Source organism: Lepisosteus platostomus, chromosome 8, assembly GCF_059453375.1.
Source record: "Lepisosteus platostomus isolate fLepPlt1 chromosome 8, fLepPlt1.hap1, whole genome shotgun sequence".
NCBI classification, from domain to species: domain Eukaryota; kingdom Metazoa; phylum Chordata; class Actinopteri; order Semionotiformes; family Lepisosteidae; genus Lepisosteus; species Lepisosteus platostomus.
In genome coordinates this window covers 27,664,100-27,688,314 of record NC_142618.1, presented here as the reverse complement: position 1 = coordinate 27,688,314, position 24,215 = coordinate 27,664,100, and the positions used below count along the sequence as shown (strand labels likewise).

The following is a 24,215-nucleotide window of genomic DNA, read 5'->3' as shown; positions in this document are numbered from 1 at the left end:
GAGTTTCTGTTAGGTTCTCTCGTTCCTCCCACGGTCTGAAAATATACTAGTAGGTTAATTGACTTCTGGAAAATTTGGCCCTGGTGTGAGTGTGTGCATGTTTGTGTCTGTGTGCCCTGTAATGGACTGGCATGCAATCCTGGGTGTATCCTGCAATGTGTCCATTGCTTGCTGGTATAGGCTCCATGTTTAGAATAAGGATGGATGAATCGAAAGATGTATACTGTATATTGGCATTTCTTTAAAACACATTAACTTGGTTACCATTCTCTGAACTCTTTCCAGTACATCGAGACCCTTTTTGTAACACAGTATCCAAAGCTGATATAATAAGTGTGGTTATTAATGAATTGTAAGATCAACCAACAACCTTACATCTCTTTCATTTAAACACATTTGTCTTCACCTGAATTGACTAATGTAACACTCTACTTGCTGGGGTTTCAAAATCCACATTTAATAAACTCCAATATGTCCAAATTTTGGCAGCCAGAATTCTGACCAGGTCTAGTGCAAGTGATCACATTACTCCTATCCTGGAGTCCTTGCACTGGCTTCCTGTCAGGTATCATGTCAACTTCCTCATTGTCACCTCATGCATAAGGCTTTGTCTGAGCTACTATCGTCCTACTCCCCACCTTGCAACCTTTGCTCTTCTAATTCTGGTATCCTATCTGTTCCCCAAACCTGTCTACACTTTATGGGTGAATGGAACTCTCTCCCTAAGTATATCAGAGAGTCACCTTTCCAAAACTCGTTAAAATCTAGACTCAGAACCTTCTTCTTTAGAAGGGCCTTTCCGTAACTGGTTTTTACTTACCCCTTTTCTCCTACTGTATTCAGTACCTCCATCTACTGTCTGCTCTCATTGTGTATTTTCATTGTGCATATCTTGTGTATTGTTATTGTCTTTCTGTAAAGTGTTATGAGAAGCCACCTTTAAAGGCGCTATATAAAATCACATTTATTATTATAGTCCAGACATCAGTGGTTCAAACCAAGCACATAAGCAAACTCTCATTGGAGTTCTCCAAGTGCCCATGCACAAATCAGCCACGGTTTGCTTGGCTTTATACAAAACAGCAACACCTGGGATTTTTTAGGTGCCTATAGGCTAGTGCTATTATATAAAGATTAATGGAAAACCCTGTATTTCATAATTGCTCTAAGGCACTGAGGAGGCTTTAACACATGGAATGGAGAGTGCTCAACAATACTGTGTAGAGCACATATACAGTATATTTTTAACCAAGATTTATTAATTTGTAGGAAATCAACTTTGTTTGCTATTCAGATCATGTTCATTTGGTCAGATAACAGTAGATTGGTTGTTTTCCAGAGCGTTTTTATGTGGTAGTGAACTTGTATTTGTGTTTGTATTAAGATAAGTATAAAGGGAGTATTTTGAAAAGAGGTCTTAATGTAAATAATAATAATGTTTTAAGTTATTATTTTAATTATTTTATTTCTCAAGATGGGGTATTTTCAGAAGGAGTGGCGAACAAATGAGCAATCAATCTTCGAGAGAAGGTCATTAGCCAAAGTGACTGTATTATGTGAAGAAATCCATAAAGAAGCAATTCTGGTACTTTCCAAAATAAAAGTGTGGAATATTGTATTTATAAGCAAATTTGTTTTCTGTCTGAATTAGACTGATTACAACACATATCTACAAACATAAAATGACGGCAGTTCAGAAAACAAGTTAAGGCAACCTTCAATTGCTGATAAAATTCTTTGTTTTAAATTAGTTATATAAATATTAACTGTCGTACACCAGTAAGCAGGTTATTCTGCTGAGGTTCACGGTAAGCTAGTGTCCATCCATGGCTCCAGGTGGAGTAAGGTGGGACTGAGAGCACGTGACTTCACTCTCCCTTGACTGGCAGATCCACAGAATAATGGCAAGTTAAATTAACCCATCAAATTTAAACTTATTAAAGAAAATACAGTGCAGTTAATGAAATATGTAAATAAAAAATAAATATAATGTAAATATATAAAAATAAAATAAATAAATATAAATATATAATGTAAACCCTTTATTATGTGTTTAATTTATTGGTTAAACATTTGAAGGTGTATTATAGCCAGTTGTCTACCAATTTATTCATCTCCAAGACTGTTCATGCACTGCTAATAACATTCAGAATACTAATAACTTAAGAACATTTGATTTTTGTATCCTACTTAGTTGAGTGGTGCTGGATTAGAGAAAATCTACATAAATGTAATTTTAATCATAAGTCTTTAACCCATCCTTTTGTATTATGTATTAAAGAGGTCCCTAGTTTATGTTACACTCAATAAATATTTTAATGCAATCCGAAATAAAATGTACATTTATTATGTTTTTTTTACATCCAAATGCTTGCAAAAGAAGGATTTAAGGATTATAAGAAAAGCAAAATAAATCTTTTAAGAGCAATACATGTGTGGTTGTGGATTAATCTTAATTTTTATTTTTTTTAAGTTTTAAAATTATGTTTTATTGTTTTCAGCTTTGTTAAATCCTCAGCCAGGTGATATTTCAGCTGATGAATGAAAAACTAGCTGGGGCACAAAGACATAGTCATCTTCTGAGAAACACTAGTCAGAAAACACCCTGCTGACTGAAACCAAAGATGTTTTTCTTCTAACTCTGCTTGAGCCATGCAATATCGACTTGAATATTGAAGTCTGCTGAACACAGCTCTCTAAAAAGAAAAAGAAAATGAAAGATAAGTAGGAAGATCTACTTTGCTTCAGGTTTAAGGGAAGGATTCTAGACAGGATAACTCTTATTGTTCTTTTAAATTAACAGAGGAATTATTAAGAAAGGCACAAAAGGCAGCTGATTTAATCTTAGGTTAATTACTGCTTAAGAAAAGTTTTAAAAAAAGATGGTAGTATAATAACTAGGTTTTCCAGGCTGCACAAGGAACACTGAAATTATATGTTATGTTTGCTTCTTAAAAAATCTTATTTAATTGATGTAAATACTAAAGTAATATTTTTTTCATTTGCTGTTCTCTTACAGTCTTTTAGAGAAATCAATTGATTTAATAGAAGCAGTCAAAAGTCTTTGTATATAGTCCAAATTCTTATTGCTTTTTTTCAAGAGAATACACTGGGAAATCAAAAAATACTAAATGAAAACAAGTAGGCACTAGGTATTTATATTTTGATATCATTGAAAGTTCCTCCTTTTACAGAATAGTTTTTCTCTTTGACCTTAAACTTATTTTTATTGATTATTTGTTTCTGTATGGGTATAGTATCTGTAGAATACCAATTCAAAAGCAATATTATATATGTCAGTTTGTGGTCTTCTTGTCTCCTTGTTTCCTCTCAGTCGCTTTAAATGCTATAGTGCGGCAGACAAAAAATCACATCTGAAGTTTCTGCTCCAGTTTTTTAATAACTAGAACCACCAATTTTTATCTCACATGTCCATGCATATAAGCATCACTCCCTCTGTTAATGCTACTTTTGGTTCAGCTAGAAAAGTAGTTTAACTTGCCAGAAATAAAAGCAAATAAGTATGATTTACATAAGCTACTTTGTTTAAGTGTGAACACACTCATGGTTTGGGTGTTATTTAACAGAACTTAAGGAGGAGATCGAATTTTAATCTTGCATATTGGCAATACTTAATATAAGTACTCCTGCGGTGGACAGGTGTCCCATCCATGGGCATGTCCCACCTTGCGCCCAGTACTTCCAGTGATAGGCTGTGGACTACAGTGCCCCTGAATTCATATATAATGCATTTATTTTCAAAAGGTTGTGTGAAATACAATATAAATAAATCTTGGCACCTTCATTTCAGTAGTTCAGTTAAATACTAATAATGACATAACAAGCTGACAAATATAAAGGGATAGTGTACATAATACTTCAGCAAACATGATTAAGATAAGGTCTTCGCAACGCTGAGTGCAAGAGACATTTGTCTCTGATGAGACAGAAATGCTCAGTTTGAGAAAAGACGCATGCAGAGTTGTGGGCACCCAATGAGTTTTTATACACCATCACATCATGTCACTTTCAATAGCCACTTATCCAATTCAGGGTCACTGTGACCCAGAACCTATCCCTGGAAACACTGGGCACAAGGTGGGACACACCCTGGATGGGACATACTGTTAGTCATCCATGTTGTAAACAAGAACAAAGTTTTCTTGTTTTTTCTTTACTATCCTAATTTAACTTGTGGTCATTAATGCTTTCATGTACTTTACATAGATTGGTCCTAGCATTTTAATAGTGCCATTCCACTCAAATATTAAAGTCTTACGAGTGTAAGACTAGTTTGATCTAGTTTAACTCATAAATGGTGTTCCTAAATTAAGCATTGCTACCTTGCAGCGCTGGGGCCCTGGCTTTAGTTCTGGACCTGGGATGCTATTTGTGTATAGTGTGTATGTTTGAGTATGTTCACATGGGTTGTTGCCAGGTGATCCAGTTTTTTCTCACAGTCCAACTAAATAAAATGAGTTTAATTGGCTTTTGGGAAATTTGGCCCTGGTTCGAAGGTGTGTCTATTGTCAGGGTGTGTTCTTTCCGGACCCTGTGCAGATGGTACAATCTAAGGTAGAGTGAGGAAACACTGGGAAAAAGGCATGCAGGATACGGGAATTAAAACAGGGGGGGCGTGTCTATGAAGTGCTGATGGTGTGGCCAAGGCAAACAATCCAGTGTTGAGTCAAAAGGGAAATCCAAAACAAAGCAAAAGTCCAAGGCCAGGCTATCCATCCGAGACAAACGATTAAAAAACCAGAACCAGGTCAGGACCGGCAAGGGAAACGGGAACGGGAACAGAAACTAAACCCTTAGTGGGGCCAGGCACATCCAGGTCCCGGGCTCTGCACTCGTGACCTGGATATGCCTGGCCCCGTTAAGGGTTTAGTTTCTTTTCCCGTTCCCGTTTTTTTTACTACCTGTAAACGGGCTTCCATAGAAAATGGACATTCAATAATTTGGAAAGAAAAAAATTCTGCTTTCCAAATTCTGCATTTTTTGTTGAACCAACACTTTCACTCCTGCAAGAATTGCATATTTTTCATATAAACCCAACTGTACTGTATGTTTCAGCCTACATGAGCTGGGCTGTCAAACAGGAGCTGAAAGCAAGACAGATATACTGTATCAGCATGTGACGATACACATCCATAGCAAAAAGTCAAAGCACTATTGTCAATACCATCATTATGTTGAAATAATGATTAAAAGACTCCTCTATATTTCTGTCATAATGTTAGCTGGATATTTAGAAAACTTAAGTAATATACGCCACAGATGCATGAGATAATGATTAAATCCGTGCCAAATTTTCATTAGGTCTGGTCAAGCTCGAAAAGACTGATATGAAGTTGAAAGAAGTTTAAAAAGGAGGTCAAATTGAAATAACATACTTAAGCTCAGGCTTGCTAGACCTTTACTTAGTTACTCTTGTGCCTCTCTTACCTCATCATCCCCTCACGCTTGGCAGTTTTGCAACTCGGCAATCCAACCACATTTGGCTCCTCCAAGTCAAGGCTCCAAGGGATAGAAGTTGCTTTCTTGCTTCTTCTCGAGCAAGCTGCTCTTTAACCTCAATCTCTCCACAGAAAATAACTAGCTCCCAGTGTAACGATCCCTGCCTCCCGGCAACGGAGGAGGCAGAAGTAGGCGTAGCCCCTATCCACCTGCTTACCTATCAGTTTTCCTATTCACCACCACACCCCCGTCTCATCCTACTTAAACACCTGTCGTTCCCTACCTCTTTGCTCAGTATTGGTTTTTCCTTTCGAGCTTCCTGGTTGCGCTACTCCTACTTCTACCCTGTGTTCATCTTGGCTTTCGGTTTGCGGTTTTTCCCTTTGGACTTCGGCTTTTCGGATCTCGGTTTGGCTTGGTTACTTTCGCTCGGTTTCGGATCACTGGCTACCCCTGGATTATCGGATTGCTCTACTGACTACGACTTCGGATCACGCTTCAGCTTCGGTACTCGTTCCCTTTCGGATATCTGGCTTCCCCTGGACTCTCGGCTTGTTCCTACGATTACGGCTTGCTTTCGGATTACAGCTTGGCTTTGTTCGCTCCTGCAAGAGGGTTCACTCACTGGTTCGGTCCCTCGTACCGAATCCCTAACACCCAGCACCAATGTCTTTCATCTGGTCCATTTTTTCCTGGTGTCATCACTCCTCCCCTCTTTTCTGCAATCCCTGCTCACTATGCTTTCATCCTCTCTCCCTATTTCTCTTCTTTTCTGGTTGAGTGTCCAGCCCACCACACCTACAGCCTATCTTCAATATTTTCATAATTCTCCCTTCCCCAGTTCTCACTTTTGCTGTTCCTGTAGGAGTCACCCTGGTTCCGGATGCCCTCTACTCCCTGAGTGTGTGATTGCAAGGCATTAGTCTGCACTAGGCTCAGGTTCCTCATTCTCAACTGTCACCATTCCCAGTGCCCATATTGCAGCCCACGTTGAAACATCTATGTGTCTCCCTTACAATCCCTTGTGCTAGTATCCAGCTGGGGTGATGACAACCCTTTACTCTTCCCCCTCCACCACCGGTTGGCCTCTAAAGCACACCTGACTCCTGTTTGTCCTCTGGACCACTGCTCTTTTTCATTGCGACAAGCACTAAGAACATTACATTAGCTGTTATTTTTTCTTCTTTTTCCATGGGATTATATGTAAAATCCTTCACATGTTTTAGCAAATGTCAGCATGTTATTACTCACCACTGGTCCCTAATCTATTCAATGTCAGTGCAGATTATCTCAGGCTACTATTTCTAGTGCAGTGCATCATTTTCCACAGCCAACCACTGAAGTCCAATCTAAACGAATTTAAGGTTTGTTGGCTCTTCTGCCACCTGTACACTCAATTGCATTCCATCACCTGTATCATATAAAATTCTCATTCACTTCACACCAGGTTGCACACTCTCTGATTGGTGTTCCTCCAAAGCTTTGCTCTGAACCAATTCGATCAATAGCTTCATCACTGAAGAAATTTGCATCAGTGATGTGCAGTTATTTTAATCCCTTTTGGAGGTTTTGACAGCCTTGACCTTAAGTTGAACACTGTGATTTTCTCAGCTAGGCATGGGGATATAAATATTGCTTTATATTTGTTGTCTTGTTAAGTTATTAAGTTTTTGACAGAACTACTGAAATAAGAGTTTGTATAAAATGTCATGGCTCAGCACAACAATGTGAAGAATACAGCCAGATCAACAACAGAAAAGAGAATAATTTAAATGATTTAAACTTCAGTGCCAATCAGAGCAATCATCTGACACAAATTGTGATTGATGAAACAATGAAAGTGGTTTGCTTGATAATGGATTGATTTGAATATATTCAAAGTTGTCTGCATTGAGAAATTGAGAAATATTTTGATGAACAGCTATGATCAATCCAGTATAATAAGATTGTATTTAATTTTTAATTAAAATGTGCAAGGATTTTTTCTTAAATTTAATGAAGATGTAATGTGCCTTTATCTTTATTTTTTGTAGTATGTTAAGAGTACAAATTAATTAAAATATGTTTGAAGAGTCTATTCTTATTTCAAAGGAAAAGTTTTCATCATGAAATAAAAATAAAAACAGTTTTAAAGTCTACTCTGTTTATAGACAATATAAATATAGCCACAGATTATAGCCAGGTATTTGGGATTTGTATTTCATCCTGCTGTGCTTGCCTGACTTGAATTCTTGGAGATTAAAGCTTTCTATATAAAGAGAACCTTTGTTTTAGGAGCTGCTAAATCTCTCTGTCATAGAATGTTTTGCCATTTTTTTCCCTAATGACCACAGCTTTCTTTTAATCTCACTCAGGGCCCAGGGGTGTCCATTAAATCTAGTATCAAGAACTATGTGCTAAATTGGTGTGTGTGTGTTTTGTTAAAAAAAGAAAAGACAAAACTGCTAGTTCTTTTACACTATTGTGATTTTTATGTAGCCAAGCTACTTATTTTTATAACAGTTTATAGTGTTTTATTTTTTGAAAGACACAGAAACACAACACAATATCAGTAACTTGTGAGTAACCAGAAATATCATTTAACAAAATTAATTCATGTTTATACACATGACCAGCTGAACCAAAGAATGTCTGTTGCTGTACCTAGTACTGTGGTCACTGCATTTCTCTTTTGGTTCATACCCTAATATTGATTACAATATATTTTAATGGTATTTAAACTTTATACTTTCCTTAAAATAATTAATTAGATCTATATAGTACTCTTCCACACAAAGTCCTTTACATACTGGAGAAGACAAGGTTCATCCACTAATGAAGTACATCACCCCCCAGAGAATGTGCAACAGCCCCTCTACACAGTGGATTGGGTAGAAAGTGAGAAATTGCTTCAAGCATATTTAGATATGGAAGCAAAAAGTGGAATTTATATAGGAGACCCAGGATACCTAAAGCTCAGTGACCCCAGTCACCATACTGGATTAATTTTGGTGCATATTTTGTTGCAGCAGCAAGAGTGCCATATACAGTAGTGATACCTCAATAACACAGTGACAGCTTAGTTGTCAATGCTGGTTCCTTACCCTGATGCTATCCATGTACAGCCTTGCTGAGTTTCTGAAATTTGACAAGATCAGGCAAGAAAGTGGTAATGCTGCTATATTTTTAGTTATGGTTTCTACATCCTTAGGCACCATCATACCAGTGATCTATCAAAGTGCTGAAAAATAACCTTTGCTGGGCCATGACTCTGAGAATCAACAGGGTGATATTTTTTTCTTTTTCATCTGCAGAATTCAAAAGCATGGTGGTGATTATCATACATTTTAGCCAGTAAGGATTCACACTTGTTAAACTTTGCAATTAAAAATACAACTTTAAATGTACAGTACTATACAGTACTTGTGAAACCCTAATATAATCATGGAAATTACATTTTTTTACTGTGATATGCTTGTTTCATTGTAACCAGTATTTAGTGAAATAACAAAAAGGTTTATAAATACTAATTCAATGTTTTTTAAGACACAATAGTGTATGAAGTAAGAAAAAATGAATAATTAAGAAATAGTGTATGTGAAATAATAAGCAAACACCTGTTTTACCTAACATAATTAAGGGATTGGAATCAGGTGGATTAACATAATGGAAAGAGTTTTACATAATAAATATAATTATGTTATACTTTAAATGACTTATTAAAAGATACAATTTCATCTCATGTATCTATTTATTTCATTGGGATTTCATGCAATATCTCCTTCATCTCAACTCATAACAGAAGTTTAGAGGTAGATAATTTTTTTTCTCTGTTTCTCTCTGTCATTTGTCTTGTAACTCCCCTCCTCCTTCTTCTTCCCCTGTTTTTTATGCTGTTTTTTCATGAAATCATACCCTAACTGTCATGACGGTGTCCTTCGGCTAGAGGTTGCCCTGGGAAACTGTCACATTCTCATGAGGGATCACAGTTTTCCAGGGTTTGCTGCTCTGACTGGATCACCTTTTCGTGATCCATGTTAATTCGCTTATTACTCAATTCCCACTTTTCTATTTGAAGTTGAGGCACTTTGCATTTTTTAATCTCTCACCCCAGGTTTTCACTAGCACTACTGTTTTCACCCTGCACATATCTCCATCGGCCTTCACTCTGTAACCCATTTGGTCCCCTTTTTTAGTAGGCTCGCTATTTGGTTTCTACCCTACCTGATGCTGTCTTTTTTTACCTCAAGCCTGCACTCCACTCTGCGCAACAATGTCAGCGGCCTCCAGCCAGCCTTCACTCTGCCCAGCAGTCTCAGTGGCCTCAAGTCTGCCCTTCAAAACCATCAGGCTTATTTCCCAGGAGGCTCACCATTCAGTTCCTCCCATACCCAAGACTCCCTGCTTCCTACTGGCGGACTGTTTTTTGGTGGCTATTTGGTTTCAAGACTGTGCTTTGCACTGCGCAGAAGCCTCAGCTCTCAGTGTTGGCCAGTGCAGCTGCCTTAGCTCCTAGCCTGCTCTCTGCATCATCTGACATAGCACTCTCAGATTCTAGCCAGAACTCCATTCCACACGTATTCTTTTCACTGGCTACCACGTTGACTTATGAGTTTGCCGACCAGCCCCCCTGGCACTTATGAGGACTACCCTTCTAAGCCCATTTGGTTCACTTTTCAGGGGTCTCACTATTTTGTTTCTTCCATACCTGAGACTCCATTTTTCCAACCACCAGGCTGTGTTTAGCAGCCGCTTTTCACCAGGGTTGCAGTTAGCTCGGCTTCTCCTGGGATCGTACCTCCAAATTACTGACCAGCCTGGCTTGATTAAGCCCTGCTGGCCAGTAATTTATTATTTAAGTTTTACTTTTCACTCTACGGTCTCTTGCGCTTCTGTTCTGATACATCACCAGCCACGTCAGTATACTAAAATATGACTTTTTAAAGCTTTTAATCTATTTTATTAATAGCTATTTTATAATTGAAAAAAAATGTAAAAAAATAAAATAAAATGACTGTACCTGTAACATTGGAGAAGGATGATAGAGCTTCACAGTACGTTTTCAGAAGTATGAATAAAGAGAGATGTTCTGAGACCTCACAGTGAATGACAGGCTATAGAAAGGAAGACAAAGTATTTGTTAGTATAGGTCATAATATATATCTGAAACCCTAAGTATATCTTTTAAGATACATGTATAGTAGATGCTCTGTGGGTTGTACAGTATATTGTCATACTCTTTTAAAGTCTGTGAGTTATGTGCTGCTTCTATAGCTTCATAATTCCTGGCAGCTCAGTAATCAACCACATATTAGCCATCAACCCCACACATACAGTACAAGGCCAGATGACTCAGGATTAATCTCCTAAGGCATTACTTGAGTACAGAGCTCAAATGATAAAGTCAGGGTGTATTCTCAAAATACATTTCAGGTGTAAATTAATTTTAAAAAAGTATTACTGTATTAGGTACTGTGGATTAATTATTTTTGATTAATAATATTTATGTTCATTCAGTTACATCTAATCTTGTATTTCTGAAAATGTATGTAACTCATAAAATCTATGAAGTTATTTGTTTTTATTTCAAGCTGTGGAAGCCTTTGCACACAACTTATAATACCTTAAAATAGATAATGGAATAGTATTTTTCTTCCTTCTGTGAAAGCTCAGTGTTCTACCAAATCAATGCAGAAAATGACTGGTGATGTACAGTAAATACAAAGCAGATTAGCACCAAAGGAGACAGAAATGAAACTAATGATTCAGAAGCTTAATTGATCATGCACCCAGTCACTGTTGCTTTTTTCTGCTTAAAATTAGCATAATTGTTTTATATATGTACTGTAGTTACTGATACAGCAGTTTCACACTATTTTTACACCATTTTCCATTGAACGCTATTTGCAATGTTTTTCATAGTTCCGTCACCTGTCCCTGAACTACAGGGCAGATAAATGCTCACCCTACTACTGGTTTAAGGCTTAAGGTTATTGCCAGATTAGAAACAGAAATTCTGAACAGACTGCCTATGAGCAGATGAGATCACAATTTGTGCCTTGTATTTCACTGATCTTCAATCAAGTACAGCTAAAGTCAAACCAAATGATCATCCCACATGTTTGACAATAGGCACAAAGAGTTATTTTGTGCATGCTTCCCTGAAACATAGTTTACCATTATGGGAAAAAATAAAGTTATAAAAATGTTGTTTTGCAAAGTTCAAATGACTTGTCTTAAGGCATTTTCTGTGGTGTTTAATGAAGTTCGCTTTCATTAAATTGTTCATTTCAAATAACTTCTCTGCATGTTATTAAAAGGATTAAATCCACAATATTTCAGATTATTCTGCAGATTTTTCCACTTATTTAGGATACTATATACAGTACTTTTTTATTTTAAATTCCTTCTTTTGGCCTTGTGGATATCTAAAAAGGAGTATTATTTTTAGCTTTTCACTGCTTAATAATGAGATATACTGTACTTTTCAGATATTTACTTTATCAAGTAGTCTATGCCCTTTGGTATGCTAAGGTGCTGTAGCAATACATTGCCTCCATTTCTACTAATATGTACTAAAAATCAAAAGAAAACTATAATTTCTAATTGTAATAAATTCTGTCATTGAGTAAATGTTTTTTTTTTGTAGTGGAAGTAATGGCATTTTATTAAACATTGGTGTGTAAAGTAGTCTTTTACTAACATGTGTCATCGACAGGGTTGATTAACAGGGTTTATAGTTTGAGAATAACAAAAAATAGGACCAGTGCAAAATATAAATAACACATGAGATTTGGTATTTTGATCCATTCTGCTGTTAAAAACTGTGGGGTCAGGCAAATAGAGGCTGGAAGTAAACCAATTAAAAAAAAATACACAAGTGGTAGGTATAATTGGAGACACATAAGTCCTTTATTCTCTGGCACAGCTCTTGGGAAAAGCAATAGAATCAGAGTCATACCATGATAGAATAATACTTATTAACAATGAACAAAAACACATATTAAATGACGTACTGTAATCAGAGGCCTCTGATTGACTCATTAGGAGACCCACAATACTAAAACTGTAACTGGTAATCCTATACCTATTACCTTGATAGGCCAACAAGAGAGATCAAAACTGTGTCCTAAATGAAGAATAGGACCCAGCTCTAAATCACCCTTCCTACAACATAAATGCCCCAAAGCGAATGAGATTCTATTATATTCTAAAGATACATCACCCAATTAGGAGAGAATGTGTCTTGCCTGAGGATTAAACAATAAAGAATAACCAGAACTTCTTAAAAATAAGTTATCTACAACAAGGTTCAAATTACTTAGCCAGAATCTAGTCTCCAAGACAGATCATAATGTCCTCTCGCATTAAAAATATTTTTTTATCTGCATCTCTCTGTCATTCTTTTTGTTCCTTCCCTCCTTTTTCTTCCCCTGTATTTTTGTGTTGTGTTTTTGTGTGGTGAATTATTATTTTGATCAAACAGAGTAATTCACCAGAAAGCTCCCTTTGACTATCTGTGTCTTGGCTAGGTTAACACTTCAGATTAAACTATTTAAAAAAAAATATTGTGACCCTTCCCCCAGTTGTAACAATTTTTATCACACTTGCACAAGTACATTGTATACTTCTTCATGAGTCCCTAAGTTCTAGATGTGTGTAGTTTCATCACATCATCTAAGATTATGCTGCAAAAATTTCAATGGGGCCCACGCAAGTAGCACATCCATTGCATGACCGCAAAATTCTTATCTCTCAAGAAAGTCATTGTTACACAGACAACATGTACCCATGTGTTAATATGTTTTGTCCTGTTGGAAAGTTGTCATATCCAGACGAACCCACAGGAAGGGCAGCGAGTGAGGTCCTAGGAATTGATCAGTGCAGTGCCATGAAGTAAGGTAGCAGCTGATCAGTAAAAGTCACGTTCTATCATTGAATGCCCTATCATTGACAGACGGTTTATGAGTTTATTATCTTGAAAGGTTAGTAGTTGTGAGCAACAGTGCCTTCCAGCAATTTTATGAGGCTTGAGATTGAGCTGGTCAATCCACCTCATTGCCTGTGCTCAATGTGCTTACCAATGAAGTGATATAGTTCTAATAGTGCAAAACGCATTGAGCAAGTCACTTCAGTATCACAGTTTTTAACCAAATGATCAATTAATCAAAATGACTCTAAAACATTTGATCAATATTTGAAAACTGTATAAATTTAAAAAACATATATAGAGTGATATGTTTCTCTTGATACTCAGTACATAATATTTTCATTCAACTGTTTCTATTTTTGCGCCTTCCATGAACAACACATAAAACAAAATGTGAATTTCCAGACTATACTCATAAAAGGTCAAATCTAATCTGAAAATTTTAAGTTTCTACACTACTTATAACAAATGTTTCTCCTGTTCATTTAAGTTATTTTAAAGGCACTTAATGATACATACACCAGAACACCATGACTAATAGATATACTGTAGTTTAATGAAAAGCAATTAACGTAAGTCAAAGACAAGAGCATTATACAGACAAATCCAATAAACAGAATTTCTAAATATGTGCCTATGGGGATGCCCTTCATATAATAGTGCTACTGTATGACCATTCCAAGTCCTGAGAATCACAGGATCGTGTGATTTTAATTCCACCTCTTATATGCCTAACTGCTGAATTCAACAGCTTGTTGACTTAATTGCTAAAGTGTCTTTCATACTTAATTCCAAAATTCTTCATTCTTAATTCCCCCATTTTTAAGCTTTAATTTTTGTATCTTGTTACCACAAAACATTGGTAATTAAGATCTCATGTAGTGGGTCTGTTGAACACAAAAAAGTGTTTATAATCCACTTCACGAGATCTAAATTACCACTGTTACAATGGCTTTAACTAAACAGAAACTTAGATTACCTCTTAAATATGAGAAGCTGTGGCTGTCCAAGACTGATATTGAAATAGTGACCCATTAAAGCCCTTCAATCCATTAAGTTATTGTAAAAGATGTAATAACTTGAACTTGAACTTTATTGCCATATGTAGCCGGTACATGTACTGGTACAATGGAATTCTTACTTAAAGAAAGTCTCTTGATTGTTAAAACAAGTGTAAAAACACAAAGTGCAGACAATGCATCAAGACAATATACAAATAAACAGTAGACAATGTACAAGTAAACAAGTAAACTAATACATTCTTAGTTCTGGTTTAGTCTTTTATGAAGTACATATTTCAAAGTCATTTTTCTAGTTGTAAAAACTTCTACCTTTCCCTGTCTCTTTTTGTATACAAAGCAGGTGGTTAACTCAGTCTGATCTTCCCTACTTACTACAACTCCCTTTTCTGTTCACACCTCTTGATTATTCTGATTACTGTTTCATCACCTTCCCTCAATCTCTCACATTGTCTTCCTTCTCCACTGACTCCCACTGTACAATTTTTCTTTCTCTAAACTTAATAAAAGTTCTGCAACTTCCAATTTTTCAGTGCTTAGTTCATGTCTTAACTTCTTCTATCCACTTGTCTTTTGCCCCGAGCACCCATCTTCTTTCCTGGCTCTCCTTCACCTTTCTGCACAGCTAAGAATAAATGGAGAACCCTTTCTTTCCCTTCTCATTTTTTCTCAAACCTTCCAACTTCCTCTATCTCAGCTCCTTTCTGATCTTTCAATATTGCAGACACATATGTGCTTTATCCTGACCCCCACTCCTTGTCCATGCTGTCTCCCCATTCCCTTAGATTTTCATTCTACCACACTCCTTCTCCTCCCTTGAACCCTTCTCTGACACTAAAATCTATTCCTTCCTCCTGGACTATTACAGTGCTACAGTGGTTCCTACATTGGCTCTCTGCACAAAACTCTCTTACAGTATCTCCTTCTAGACCCTCTCATGACCTCAATGTTCCTCTTCTTTTGCCAAACTAGCTATTCCTCCACTCTGATTCCTAGCCTCCAGGGTCCATCTATTTGCATCCCTCGATGTGCAGTGGAATATATTTCTTTGAAGTCAGAACTGCTTAGTCCCTGATCATTTTTTTTATCTCTGCTCAGTGGCATTCCTTCTAAGCTAAAATCAATGGTTCCATACCTCCATACTGTACCTACAGCTGTTGTTTACTGCTCAATGGGTATTGTTTTCACTCTGCTCTACATTGCACTGGCACTGCACTTCTAATATGTGCCTGCCTCGGTCATTTAACTTGCTGATGATTTGTATATTCTCTTACTTTTTTAAATGTATTTTTTTTTTTACTTTATGTATTGTTGTGTGTTTGGTATGTAACCGTGTGCAAACAATAAATCATATTTTTTTACTCTTTTGGACTAAAGAAACACACTGCAACCTTTGAAGAACTGTATGATCATACCTTACAAATACTGTACATCCTAGCAGCTTCCTCCAGCAATCGGTTTACAATATCCCGTCACATCTTTTTTATATATTACATTGATAAAAAGTTACTTTTATGTAGATCCACACTTCGCCAGAAGAGTTGTTTTAAACTCCTGTGACTTAAAATAGTCACATTACATAAATGTGTTTATAGAATTATTGTGAAAAAATAGCAACAAAACACTTTGTAAGAACCTTAAAAAGGGATAATGATGGCAACAAATTTGCTCTGAGAAAAAAATAAATTCTGAAGAGGACTTTTATTTTGCTTTATTGTGTATCTGAACAGTTAACTTACAGTACCATTAGCATTATATTAATTTTTTTCTGCTCTCTGAAAATGAGTGATAAGAGATAAAATGTGACTAAAGGCAAAGACCATTTGTTTTAACAATTTTGTTTGTTTACTTATACTCAATTAAAATTTGAATTCAGTGTTTGTTTATGAAGGTAGATGGCACTTAATGTTTTTATGAGAATGTGCCTCTAAGTACAAAATCCAAATATTTTTTATTTAATGCATTATTTAAGCTATTTTCATGTACTGTTGTCTTTGCACTATTCTTTTGCAATAATAAGAATATTTGTCAATATTTAAGGCTTGTAGTACAAGACTTTAGGTCTTCATTTGAGCAGTAACAAAAGCCTAACTATATAATTCATGTACTGAAAATTGAAAAAGACAAGCTTTCTGACTTAGATATCTTATGCAGTTCAGATGTGACTCTCAGAACTTTATTGTTTAAGAGCATTAAAAGTTGTGGAAGTCTTTGAATAGTTAGATCTCTCTTTATGGCTGTGTAATCTCTTTTAAAATTTGTAAGATTATGTTAGAACGATTACAAATTGTGTTAAATTAATTACTGTATATCTTTTGCCCTTTCCTAATTACCATTTCAAGTATATACATTCTTACTGTTACTGTTTATATGTATTTACATGCAGTATTAAATACTGCATTATATATTTACTGCATATACATTCATCATTTATATGCAATGATTAGATGCTGTATGTAATATTGACATCATTAAATAAAAAATAGAAAATTAATGAAAACTTATACTTACATAAAGCACAAAAAGACTGAAAATAATCTTTCTTAAATCCATGTTGTCAGCCAGGCAACTCTTAGCCTATTTGATATCTCCATAATCCATTTATTGACAATCATAACTCCAATTGAACATTTCATGGACAATAGAAAATGGTACAAACTTCAGATCATCACTGGATCCAGCCTTACAGTCATAAATGTCTTCTGGATGTTGGAGTTACATAGAAATATTCAAACTCTTGAAATTGTCCTAAAAAGATGTTACTATTATGTTCAGTGACTTAGATAATAGAGACTTTAAATTTCATCACTTTAATATATTTTATAGATGTTAGTGACTCCCAATCATCTGTTTTCTTTATCTAAAGAGAATGAGTAGAAAAAACACAGTATCAAGGCCAAAAATATTAGATTTAAAAGTCTTCAATATGAATTTTAGTTCCATGATATGGCCGCAAATAGAGAGAGATTAAAATGTCCTCCTGTTCTTTCAATGTAACTCTTCTTAAGTCCAGGATATTTCTTCTTTAAACCAGTTTGAGAATCTAGAGTGCCCTCTGTCTCCTGAAGTTTTGACTGGAGTAGCTGGGTTTGAACTACTCTGTCCCAGAGAACTTGTGAAGTGTATGTTAGTTGTAATGTGATACACTTTGAGACACATGGAACACTGAAGTATTTGATAGTAGGGAAGGGCTAAAGTGACACAGAGCCCAGTGACTTGTAGTACTCCATTCATGGCACAGTTTTTGCATTCCTACACATCACTTGACTTAACTGAGATTAGCTGCTGTGGGAAACAATATCAATACAGATTACCTGCCCTCATTTTAAGCATTTATTAGAATGAATGTATCAGTGGATTTATTTTTATATAAAGTGCTTATTTAACAGATTTTAACTTCATCCTCTTTCACCCAGGACTGTTCAGCAGTCCAAAGACATACAGTACTGCTAGGTTAATTGGTGTTTGCCCTGTATTAGGATGCATCCTGCCATGTGCCCATTACTTATTGAGTCATATATACGGTATATACGGCTTATTGAGTCATATATGGTTTCAATATAATACCATATACTGTAAGTCCAATATTCAAAACTGGGGAGGTACCTTGTTCCCAGAACAGATATAAGTTGAACAAAGTGATTGGGACTGGCGGCAAGATTATCAATGCATCCTTGGAGTCAATAATGTCTAATGGGGCAATATTTTATTAATTTACACATAAAACCTTGGATGACCCCTCTCATCCACTGTTTTTATAATATACTTTCCTACCCTCTGGGAAGAGGTACCAGCTCCCCTATTTAAAGACTAAGAGAGCTTAGACTAAGACTAAGAGAGCTATAAAAAAAGGAAGCATTCAATAGTTGAACATTTAATTGTTTTGGCATGTAGGGATCTTGAAGTAGATCCAAGATTAACTTAATTTCTTCTTCTTCTTCTTCTTCTATTATTATTATTATTATTATTATTATTATTATTATTATTATGTTATTGTTATACAGTATGTCATATTGTTGTATGTTATATGTTTATGAAATCCTAATGTAGAAGATAAATTCCCTTAGTGGCAATATAGCTTAATTCGTAATTAATTCAATGTAAGATAATACAATACAGAACAGCATGTTTGTACAATACAGTGTAGTAACCCGATGATTTACTTTTTTACTTAGTCTTTCCAACTGTTATGTATGGTTGGGATAGATGGGGGTTTCCATTCCCTGGGCAATAACTCATCTTAGTTTAAGGATTTTGAAATGAATTTTTTAATTCCAAAAACATAACATATTAGTCTTATAGGATATATTGTATAGTCCTATTACAAGGCAGTCCCCCTGCAAGCTGGCGAGTTGCCAACTTTATAAGGTTAATTCAGTTCAAACCCCAATTTATATGTTTGAAAATATTTCTTAAATAATAATTGCACTTTGTTGCATGAAAATGTTGACATGCTGTGGTCCCTGCTTCGCTGGTGGAGAATCACAGTCCTTACTCAGTAGCACTAACATACAGTATACTGTATGTCCATTGTGTGTATCTGAAAAGAGTGTTTATGGATGTACTGTATGAAAACTGTGTTTTAGGTTATCACATAATCATGAATTTATATTTGAGCATCTTCACATATAATGCACCTAGAAGTTATAACTAACCTCACAATATTCTGAGAGTAAATATAGTGCAGTCCTTGTTGTTGCTAGAAAGAAATAGAGCTGATAAGACATGTTTATGGACAACTGCCTGCATACTGCAAGTTTGTTTACAAATTGCTTGTTATTAAAAAAGTACATACCGACTTCTGTAAAATTAATAACTAATGATTGCTGCATGTTATAGTGCCACTGTGGTGTAAGTCACAGTTGCAGTGGTACTGTAGGAGTCAATGCACTGCTCTGCCCTGATTGCCTTGGAGACAGCTTAGGCAGAGCACCTGGTTGCAGTAAGAACTCTCACAACACCATGTGCTCTGGGGTATTTAAATCCTGCTCCACTGAGATCCGGTATTGATGTTCATCACGTCAAAATGGAGTCACCTTCAGTGTCTGAGCAGAGCTTTACCTGATTTCCATTTCTCTTGGGCTCTGTCAATGGCTGTGCTGTGTAGGGTTGCTTACCGTGTATTCGAGTTCAGGAACCTGCTGTGGACCTCAGCAGAAGACTCCCTCAGCCCGGTCTTCAGCTTATGTTCCCAGTCCATCCTGACGGTGCACCCTGGCCTGTTCACTGGAGGAGACTCCCTAATTGAGTGTGTGTTCTGTTCAGTCCTGTATTGACTGCTCTGACTGGGAGGATTCTGCCCGGCCTCAATGCCATACCCCTTAGACTTACTGTACACTGTTTTTTCAGATGTAAATGAACTCAGGGCTGATTTCCTGGGCCCATTCCCTGTACATTGTTCCCAGATGTACTCTCTGCTCTTTGGTTACTTCCTGAAATACAAATGACTTCCCCAGAGCTATCAGTAAGGAAATGATAGTTTCCAACCAGAGTCTCTTGTTCTTTCTTCTCCATCAAATAGAAACTGCCCTTTTATTATTGATAGTCCTTGCTCTTCGGTATAAGTGCATATGTGTTGTGTCCAAAATCAGTACTCAATTATCCTGGCTTTCTAAACCCAGTTTGAATTTGAATAAACCATATATTTTTCTCAGTTTAATATCTGAAATGTTCCCAATACAAATGATGATGCACAATAGTATGAAACACTTCTGTGAGCTGGACAGCTGCTAATCTCTTTTGGTTATTAGTAGCACAAGTAACAATGACTTTTGTTTTCTGAATTTCAGAAATTGTTACATAGTGTTTCACACATACATGCTAATATGGCTTTCAACCATGCTGACCTGGAGGTTCTGCTTTAGATTAATTACTGTATATAATTTGACTCCTAGCTATAACATGAAAGGACAAAGACAAAATACAAACATTGACAATAATTTTGGATTTTTGGCATTTATTTATTTTAAAGAGTCTATGTAAAACAGAACAGGAAATGTATGCCTGATCTAACACAACATGTGGTTTTTAATTCAAGTGTGCCAAATACATGCAGTTTACCTGGAAATGAAATACAAAAATCGACATTTTCCAAGGTCCCACACAAATAAAATTAAAATGGCAAACTGCAATATTAACAATTTAAATACATTGATCTAAATATAGTGCAGACTTCAACTTGCAACTTACAGTACAAGACAAAGTCAATCAAATCCCTTCTCAAAGCTTTAATTTTCATCTGGCCTTTTTGTTGTATTTATTTTCTTTTAAATATGATATGTTATTAAAGCCTTGGTATATATATTTTTTAATTAAATTCAAACATAAAATAAATCTGTTTTCTAGTTCTAGTTTACAAACAATTACTAAAAATTCTATATACTGTCTGTAATTAAAAATGAAATTATAATATTGTTATACAGTTTTGTGACATATCTCATTTGAAGTTGTGGTAGCAACTTGGAAATAACATTCTATCTCAACAATGTAATTGTTGTATTTAGTGAAATCGTCCCTATTATGCATACATATGATTATGTTTTAAAGTAATTGGTTAATAATAAAAACACTGTACTGACTTGTATGACAACCACACAACAGTAGTACTTTAATTTCAACTGTCAGTTTTGCAGTCCTGCATCAGATTATTTTGAAAAAATAAATAAAAAACAGTGACACACTTGAGTCCATGACACTGTGGTATATACAAAGCTATACCTACTGACATATCGTGCATTCTAACTGCTCTAGCTGCTCTAGCTGCATCTGTATGATAAAATTGCATTTTAATATTGTTTTTTTACTTTATCCTTGATAGAAAGCCATCAATTGACAAATTATACTAAATAATTCATACAAAAACAATACATTTGGCATCTGAATCAGAGGTTAGTGAGACAATACAGAATATGTCTGGTTTGAAAACAGTGGAAAATGAAATCCGTGCTAATTTTGCAATTTAGTTATTGCTTTTCACATAATAGGATATACAGTATAAGACCTTATTCAGATTAAGTAAAACATTTAATTGATAAAAAGTACCCCAACACTCATATACTGCGGCTAATAATAGCCCACATAGCTTACATCAATTAAATATATATACATCACATATTTGAATCTATTTACAATAGGAACTCTTATTCTCCAATTTTATTTGATCATTTACTGTATTGAAACACAACTAAAAACAAACTAGATAAAAATGAAATTATCTTATACGTTTTTGCTTTGGCATCTGATCATCATCTGTGTAAAGCTTTTAAAAAACCTTAAAGTATACTGTGATAAGTTTTAGGTACTGTAGTACAATACCACATCAGACACCCTGGTGGTCAGCCCTGGTGTGTCCTGCATTAGGAAAAAACCAAGTAAACAAATGGTATCACATAGCTTGGCAAAGGGTTCTTCCTGCAATCGAACTGTTGACTAACTACCGGATCTGTGAAGTTATTTGATCATGTTTAGTTGTGACCTACATGTCTAAAGTGTCCCAAAGATGTTTGATTTAGCTTAGAACTGACAACACAGCAAGGAAGTGCACAATGACAAGCATATTAATGGCATTTGCATTTGTTGCAAGGAGCATTCCAGCACAATTCCAAAGGCAGATTCTGTCCCTTTTACTGAGCAATGCCATTAGGTTCAGTTTATACGGATCTGAAGCATGGATCTCCAACTAAATCTCCTACTTAAAAATAACATGGAGATGGGTGGTACAGTGGTGTGGTAGTTAGCATTGCTGCCTTGCAGGACTAAAGCCCTAGATTCAATTCCAGACCTGGTTGCTCTCTGTGTGGAGTTTGTGTTTTCTATGTAATTGCTTGGGTTGCCCCTGGGTGCTCTGGGTTCCTCCAATAGTTTAAAACATATCGGTAGTTTAATTGGCTTCTTGGATATTTGGCCCTAGTGTACTGTAAATGTGTACATGTCTGTATGTCAGCCCAGTGATGGTCTGGCATCCTGTCCCTTGCACCCTTTGCTTGCCCAGATAGACTCCAGCTCCCCTACAGCCCTGGATTGGATGAAATGGTTAGAAAAAGGATGGATAAGAACAAGATTGGAAAGTTACTATTTAGTTAGTATTTATTTCTGAAGGCAGGTCAAAAGCAATGTCACTGTAAAACTATAAATAAGGGATAAAATGCAAATGTGATTTCCTACAATGTTTCAGTATCTGCATTTCCCCTGCTAAAATTCAGATAAATTCTTTCACTGTTTTGCAGAAAAAATATAGCTCACTTTGGACTTTATAATACAGATACGGAGTCTTACAAACCTCTTCACTTCTTTCTAACGATGTTCCATTTGTTGAATTACAATGATGTATTAACATTTTTTAAAGCAGATATTTGAATATAAATTAAATTGTTTAGGCTAAACATTTTATGGGTGGAAGAACTTAAATGTCAGCAGAAACTGCAAGGAATTATCTAAAACTAAAATATGTTGATTGCATAAGTATTCTTCCCTTTGCCATGGAAAACCCAAATTAATTTATGTGCCAAAGGCTACATTAACAATGATCCTTGCCTATGTGAAATAAACTGATTTACATGAATACATGGGGATCAATACATTTACAAGACATAGTATTCATTTAATTAAATAACTGTCATTGTAAATGCCAGCAGTTTACCTGGAAATTAAAATGTAATTCTACTCATTATGCTAATTAGTAATATTCACACATTTTAAGTCCATAATTGTTGTAATTATTGCAGAGTTGTATTAACAATTCGAAAATATTGAAAAATGGGCACTAAAAAGATATTCAATAAAAAAGAAGTTTTAATGTGGTTGTGGAGATGCCAAAGAAAAATATCATAGCACAACATACATTTGTCAAATTATGAGCAATTGTCTGCCTTTTGTTAATAACAAAGCAATCAGTCTTTGTTATTAATTACTGTTACTGATCAACCAATCTATAGTAATAATAATAATAATAATAATTGCTTACACTTATATAGCGCTTTTCTGGACACTCCACTCAAAGCGCTTTACCGGTAATGGGGACTCCCCTCCACCACCACCAATGTGCAGCATCCACCTGGATGATGCGACGGCAGCCATAGTGCGCCAGAACCACACATCAGCTATCAGTGGAGAGGAGAGTGGAGTAATGTAGCCAATTCATAGAGATTAGGGATTATTAGGAGACCATGATTGGTAAGGACCAATTAGAAATTTGGCCAGGACACCGGGGTTACACCCCTACTCTTTTCAAGAAGTGCCCTGGGATTTTTAATGACCACAGTCAGGACCTCAGTTTTACATCTCATCCGAAGGACGGTGCCTGTTTACCATACTAGGGCATTAGGACCCACATAGACCACAGGGTGAGCATCCCCTGCTGGCCCCACTAACACCTCTTCCAGCAGCAACCTTAGTTTTTCCCAGGAGGTCTCTCATCCAGGTACTGACCAGGCTCACATCTGCTTAGCTTCAGTGGGTTGCCGGTTGTGAGTTGCGGGGTGATATGGCTGCTGTAGTGATCTGTTCCTTCCTACTAACACCTTATTAATTGTCCGTTTGCCATTTACAGGTTATAATAATTGCACAAAAGGAATTTACAGTTGACAAATCTGAAGTGGATACCTTGGTAACACTTAAGCACCAAGCAAATATTTTGAAAGAAACTATTGTGTAGTCTTTCAATTACATTTTTTCCACTGGGAATTTAGCCAATGAATTGTTTAATAATTGAAGAAGTTAGACTGCCCAACTTTAATAATCCACCATTCATTTATAATTACTGCAGACATGCTTGATGGGTCTTTTTTATTTAGTATTTATACACATTAGGAGAAAATAAATATTTGGAT

General features: G+C 35.8%; 1 protein-coding gene across 3 annotated transcripts in view; it reads right to left on the bottom strand.

The window, feature by feature from the left end:
- crhr2 (corticotropin releasing hormone receptor 2) overlaps window positions 1-17,537 on the bottom strand; it is a 139,232-nt gene extending 121,695 nt beyond the window's left edge. For 2 of the 3 annotated variants that reach the window (XM_088643032.1, XM_088643034.1), the window contains exons 1-2: window positions 16,900-17,536; window positions 10,460-10,553 (exon numbers count right to left, since the gene is read on the bottom strand). In XM_088643032.1, coding sequence (XP_088499158.1) covers window positions 10,460-10,553; window positions 16,900-16,941 — 136 coding nt within the window. In that variant the 5' untranslated portion in view covers window positions 16,942-17,536. Of the gene's footprint in view, window positions 1-10,459; window positions 10,554-16,899 lie in introns of all 3 variants that reach the window. The other variant, XM_088643036.1, reaches the window with a different exon arrangement.
- Between the last annotated feature and the right edge of the window lie 6,678 nt (window positions 17,538-24,215).